Source organism: Propithecus coquereli, unplaced genomic scaffold, assembly GCF_000956105.1.
Source record: "Propithecus coquereli isolate 6110/MARCELLA unplaced genomic scaffold, Pcoq_1.0 Scaffold147, whole genome shotgun sequence".
In the NCBI taxonomy this organism is placed as follows: domain Eukaryota; kingdom Metazoa; phylum Chordata; class Mammalia; order Primates; family Indriidae; genus Propithecus; species Propithecus coquereli.
In genome coordinates, this window is record NW_012139080.1 from 5958221 (window position 1) to 5965126 (window position 6906).

The 6906-nt window shown below is 31.3% G+C and overlaps 1 protein-coding gene across 1 annotated transcript in view; it reads right to left on the reverse strand.

Annotated features, from left to right (window-relative positions):
- AGTPBP1 (ATP/GTP binding protein 1) overlaps positions 1-6906 on the reverse strand; it is a 175637-nt gene that overhangs the window by 52754 nt on the left and 115977 nt on the right. Inside the window, 3 exon segments of the mRNA XM_012640014.1 lie at positions 2954-3102; positions 3187-3273; positions 4847-4930. Of these exon segments, the coding sequence (XP_012495468.1) occupies positions 2954-3102; positions 3187-3273; positions 4847-4930 (320 nt within the window).

Below are 6906 nucleotides of genomic sequence, written 5' to 3' on the forward strand. Positions count from 1 at the left end.
AAAATAAAGCAGCCATCTGTTCCATTGCTTTGATTTAGTTTTAATTACAGAATTTTACTCATTTTAAAATTTCAAATGACACTAAAGAAAGAGATTATTTTATCTATCACATGGAGGTATAAGTTTTTTTAAAAATGAAGCAGCACTGGTTCAAAATGTATGCTGTTAATTTAAAATTTTAAAATATTTAATGAAGTTTAAAGTGTTAAAAGTACTATTTTTAAGTAAATAAATAAATATAGTTAATAAAAATGCCATCTACTTGTAGCACTATTTGAAAATTATATTGACTATCATATCAGGAATAAATATGCCTTTATATTCTACTCTTAAGGAGCACCCAAAATACAAATAAAATTACATCTAATAAATTGTTCTCCTCTAAAAATATTGTGTTAGCATCATACATACTAAGTTAAATGCGGAGATCACTAGATTTCTTTACTTATTTTGATAATACTTTGAGTTTTTATTAAGGTAATTTTTAAAGTTACTGTATATGAAAGCCAGGGTCAACAAATGTTCCTAAGAAATATCATACTCAATAATTAGTAGCTATACATTAAAATCACAAAAATAAAGAATGTGATACTCTGTGACTTCAAAAAAAAAAAGAGTGTGAAATAGACTATATCAAGAATATTCATATCACTGTTAATATAAACCGATATACTCACTGAAGCTTTAGTCAAAATATACACATTTAAAAGAATAAAATATTTAAAAATTAAATTACTTAAAACATTTTAAAATCTGTGAAAAGTGTTTAAAAACAAACTGGACATTAGGCTCCCTAATCTTCCTATAATTATTACATTAAATAAATGAAACTGACTAAAGCTTTTATCCCATACATCTGAAGTAATTCTAAAGGATATGATTTCCTATTTCCCACATAAATGTGATGATTGGGAACAACTTCTTCAACTATTGAAAGTTTTAATTTTCAGAAATGTCCCCTTAAAGAGCATCATTATATTCATGGTTTTAGCAACTCAGAGGATTTATATGAAACAGATCATATAGTATCTCATGTCTCAGTTATTAAAAGCTTTTCAATCTTTACAACAAATGATTGAGACCTCTGAGATTTTATAACTTGTAATACATAATGTTTCTCCTCCACCCTCAAGGTAAGTTTTTTTTGTATGCCAGAAAAAAATTTTCTTTTACACAAAAAATTTGCCATTATCATATTAAATACTTAAAATTTGATATTTCAATTTTAAAATGCTGATATGAAGTTCATACAATTATATTACCTTCCACAGACATAATGTCTGACTACCAAGCGTATGACAATACCCCTTAGTTTTGTATTTATTAAAGTACTAAACACAAAAACCTTAAATGAGACTATATTTTTAAGATTTTTGCTAATACAACACCATAGATTTTTTTTCATTGTCTCATGAGAAAAACAGTACAGAGAACCAATGAGACAAAATGTTGCTTCTTTAAAAATGTCAGTAAAATGCATAAACCTCTCGCTAGACTGACAAAAAAGAGAAGATAGAAATTATCATCAGTAGGAATGAAATAGAGCAGCAGTCCCCAACCTTTTTGGTACCAGGGACCGGTTTCATGGAAGACAGCTTTTCCATGGCCTGTGGTGGCGTTTGGGGCAGGATGGTTTGGGGATGATTCAAGCAATTAGGGTTAGGGTTAGGGTGTTTCATGGAAGACAGCTTTTCCATGGCCTGTGGTGGCGTTTGGGGCAGGATGGTTTGGGGATGATTCAAGCACATTACATTTACTGCGCAATCAAACCTCTCTAATAATAATCTGTATTTGCAGCCACTCCCCAGCACTAGCATCACTGCTTCAGCTCCACCTCAGATAATTGGGTATTAGGTTCTTATAAGGAGCACGCAACCTAGATCCCTCACTTGTACAGTTTACAGCAGGGTTCACGCTCCTAAGAGAATCTAATACTGCTGCTGATCTGACAGGAAGTGACATGCAGTGATGGGGAGCGGCTATAAATACAGATGAACCTTTGCTCACTCCCCCACCGCTCACCTCCTGCTATATAGCTCGCTTCCTAACAGGCCACAGACCATTACTGGTCTATAGCCTGGAGGTGGGGGACCACAGAAATAGAGGGTATCACTACAGACCCTGCAGACATCAAAAAGATAGTAAAAACACTACAAACAACTCCATACATACATTTGACAACTTAGAAAAAATGGACCAAGTCCTAAAAAGCAAAAAGTACCACAATTCACTCAAGATGAAACAGATCATCTGAATAGCCCTAAAACTATTGAAGAAATTAAATTTCCAGTTTAAAAAACTACTTAAAAAGAAAATCTCCAGATTCAGATGGTTTCACTGGAGAATTCTATCAAACATTTAAGAATTAACATCAATTCTACACAAGTGCTTCTAGAAAATAAGAGGGAACATTTCTCAATTCATTTTGAGAGATCACTATTACCATAATATCAAAATCGGATATAGCAGGAAAAAATTAAAAACTATAGACCAATATCCCTCCTGAGTATAAATATTAAAATTGTTAACAAAATACTAGATATTATACACAAAGACCAAGTGGAGTTTATTCCACAAATAAAAAAGGCTGGTTCAATATTCTAAAGATCAACCAGTGTAATATGCCATATTAACAGGCTAAAGAAGAAAAATCACACAATCAGATGGAGCCACTGGAACATGCATAATGAACCTTTAATTGAATTCAACTTGGATGAAATCAACCATACCCACTAAATTTTAAAGGGCTTGCCTATACAAAAGTAACTATTTCACCAACAAATCAAAGCATAACCTATTTCAAATGTTGCACAATAAATATCTGAATTTTGAGAATTAGGGAAAACAAAAGAATACACTGAAACATTAAAAAATATTGGTAATTTTTTTAAACTTCTTTTCTATAGTTAAGATGCCTGCATGCCCTCTCAATTGGGAAAATAAATTGCCTTACCATAATTAAATTGACTGTTGGACTTTTCACAGTTAATGATGTTAAACCTGTAAGCAACACCTGGCCGCATTCCACTGACTTCAAAGTAAAACCACTGATGATAATGATTGCTGTTGATATCTGAGTTCAGAATAAGATCATATTCATTTCTGAAAATAGAAGATAAAGAAACCTGATGAAGATAAGGAAAATAACTATGCACACACAAAATGAGAAAATCTTAAGTAACTTACTTTCTAATTTGAATTACTTTACGCAGATTCCCAGATTCAAATTTGGAGTTAAACTTCAAAATATCTCCTTCTTCTGGAATGATATAACTAAATAAAATTTTTTTAATTAAGTATATTAAAATATATTGCATTTAAATAGATGAGCAAAAAGTAAATAAAAACACACTATGGATTAAAAATACATTATTATTGCTACCTTACATTCCTCATTATTTTTAAGCCAAAGAATATAAAAAACACAAAGCAAAGGACAAAATCTGGCTAACATTTATAGACAAAAAAAATTGTAATTACAATTAGAGACTTGTTCCTATGTTTATACTGATATATTAATAAGAACTTTTGCCTCACTGATAGCATCTCCAAAATAATATCATATAGAAAAAAACAGACTTTTTTACAACAGCATATGACCTGTACTGAATAGCAATAATTCTATTATACTAAACCATGCAGTTCTCAGGCAAATATATTATTTTCAATTTAGAGAGCCACATTATCTATTATCTTATTTAATTAGCATCAAAAAGGAGTAAGTATTATCCTCATTTTATATATTCATTATTTTAGTAAGTAAATATCCAGCACCTACTAGGTACCAGATAACTGTTTTAGTTATTTATCTGTTTGGTTCCCTCACTGAATACAAATTCTTGCTCTTTGGGAAATTATATTCCAATAGCAGAAAACTAAGGCTCCCAGAAGCTCAATGATTTTGTCTAAAGTCATTTCAGTTAGAAATAGCACTGGTATGCCACACTTAGGGTTCTTAAGTTTCTGCTTTTACCACTTTTGCCTGTTTTATCAGACAAAGAATTATAAATGTTAAAATAACTAAGATAATAAATAAGGTAGATGTTTCTTCCCTTTTATAAGAATATTATTTCAAATTCAGTCATTAGCTTTGTTACAGTTTTTACTCATCTCTCTAACAAAGCCTTCAAAAAGTATTTTATATCCTCCAAATATCAGTAAAATGTCAAATTTCCCCAAAAATATCACAATGTTGGGGGAGAGGAGAAACCCAAACAGGGATAATTGAATTTCTCATTTGAGAAAGCAGATAACTAAATAGTCACACTCAATATATATAACTTTCATTTATTTACTTATATTTAAAACCTAACATGTAATGATATCAGTGATAATCCTAAATAGTAAGTGACTAACACACCAAGGATCACAAACAAATGGCTTCAGAAATCAGGCAGGTAAGTTAAATGACTGAAGCAGACTGTAAGCAGTAAGAGACAAGAGGGAGTGGTGGAGACTGTAGAGAATTAACACATGCTCCTTCTAAAGGGATGACAATCTGTTGGCCTAAGGATATAAAGGCTCAATATTGCAGGACAAGCCAGCATGTGAAAAGTCCACTCTCTTAAGTGGAAGTAATTTTGGTTTTTTAAAAACACAGCATCAGTTTGTAACCTTTATCTCAAACCCATTAAAAACCCACCTAAAAACAAACAAACGTGTGTCGTATATTTAATTAAAGTAAATAAATGTGATCTACCATTACCATTATATCCCTGCCAAAAGATCACAATATAGTGAGGAGAAACTAGGTGGAAGTTAACTACAATTTTTTATCTTTTCAAAATAATGCTGAAATTTTACAGTAAAAATAAAACTAATAAAAGTTTTTAAAAATGAGACTTACTTTGGGTTATCTAAGTCATATACCACTCGATCTATGATATCACTCTGATGTATTAGTCTCTCAATATCTTGGGCAATTTTTGTCCTGAAATCATAAAAGAGAAGTTTGACCAAAATTCATTATTAAACGCCAATGCACAACTTTCTTCAAAATAAGTTTTAAATGAAAAAAGTATAAAATGATAAAAAATTCTTAAAATAAAAACATTCTATATTTTGCATACAAAAAAATATCAATACATAACAAGACAAAAATCAGTATTTATCAGAGTCTGAGTTTTAGAAAATAACCATGTAGACTACAGCCACAATTCTAAGAGTTTAAAAAAAATAATAAAAAATCTTGAATGTCTATGGTATGGATTCACTATTTAACCCTGAAGTAAATAATTCTGTATACATGATAGTAGCATGTTAGAAATGATAAAGATATGAGTAGACAAAGATTATACAAGAAGCAGAATTTTTTTTTTTAAAAAAAACCCACCTGGCTGGAATTTAGCTAAAATGCAATTGGCACTTGGTTTACATGTTCTGCAGAATCTCCCCTCTCTTTTGTGGCGGGAAAGGAAAGGTGAAGGGGTCAGAAACACCTGTTTCAGGGAAGGTGATCCCTGAGTCCCCAAAATTATGTAGGCCTGATTTCTCCCTGAATCAGTCCAACAAAATGGACACTAGCTAACTGGAAAATTCCTACAATCCTTGCCATTGTCCTAGAAGACTGAGTCATGCACAGAACCCACAATCTTCCCCATCAGTATTTGCAAAAAAAGACAACCACCACCAAGTGGCACCAAACTGTAGCCAAAACAAAAGAGATTTGGATCCTAAAGCCAGATTGCGTAGAGCTCCAAGTAGACTGGCCACCAAAGTCCTGCTAATGTTAATACATAACTACTTCTCATTGCATAACTTATTCTTAAACAGGAAGTGGATTATAAGAACTGATTTAAATTTCAAGTTTGTACATTTCAGTTAAAGATAGGTAATGCAGATTAGAACTATGGTTTGTAGATTTATTGACAGCAGAGGGAGAAAGTGTACCAAAATGATAATAATAAAATCTTAAGAATGCACTAAACACTGATGTCTTAACTTCAGACAAATATGAAACTAGTCTCCTACACAAAGATATTCTTCTATGATCAAAGAATACTAACTCTTATATAGTTTGGAAATATAACAACATCACAGTATAACCTTAAATTCAAAATAAGAACATATTCTAATAGAAGAATTAAAAATTATCAGGAAAATATCAAGAGGTAAGATAGTTAAACATATGAACAAAGAATACTAAAAAAAAGAAAAAAGTGAAATGCTAAAATTCCTAATCACCTAAACAGTCAAGCATAATTTATTTTTAATTTTATTCTACAAAAAATAACTCATTACTGACAAAGTAGTCTATCAGGAAAAAAAAGACCCAGTATCAGAGCATTAAGCTATAAATTCTTGATTTAAGTTTAATGTCATAACTTTCAAATGCCAAATTCTTTCCAAAGAAACAAACTTTCTAAAAAGCTAGCAATTATAAGAATACATAAACACATTCAGAATTTACATTAGACCTTAAAAAGTAAAGGAGATGGCATTACATATGCCCAAATATACCACATCCAAAAAAATGTAAGTGTTCAAGTAGGGACGAATGACTAAATATATCCACTTGTTAGAATAATTTATTTATATTAGGGTTGATAAATACCACAAACATGCAAAAATTAATACTTATAAGGGTTTTGATTTTGGTTTTTTGTTTCTTTCTTTTTTTTTTTTTTTTAGGAAAACAGTATGAAAAGACTGATTATAACAGCTCGATTCACAGCCACATTCTGTAACGTAAAACAGAGTCAAAGAGCACAGGCCCTACGGGTGGCCAGCAGGTGCTAAAATTGAGAGAAGCTGACTGGCCGGACTGTGCAAAACTGAGAAACACCGGTTCTGTCTAAAACCAAGCTGAATACTCCAAGCAGGAAACAGAGGTAAAGACTGTCACACTCAACTTCTCAAGAAACACCAGAAACCAGGATTTCTATGTGAAATCTCCCAAATCTTAAA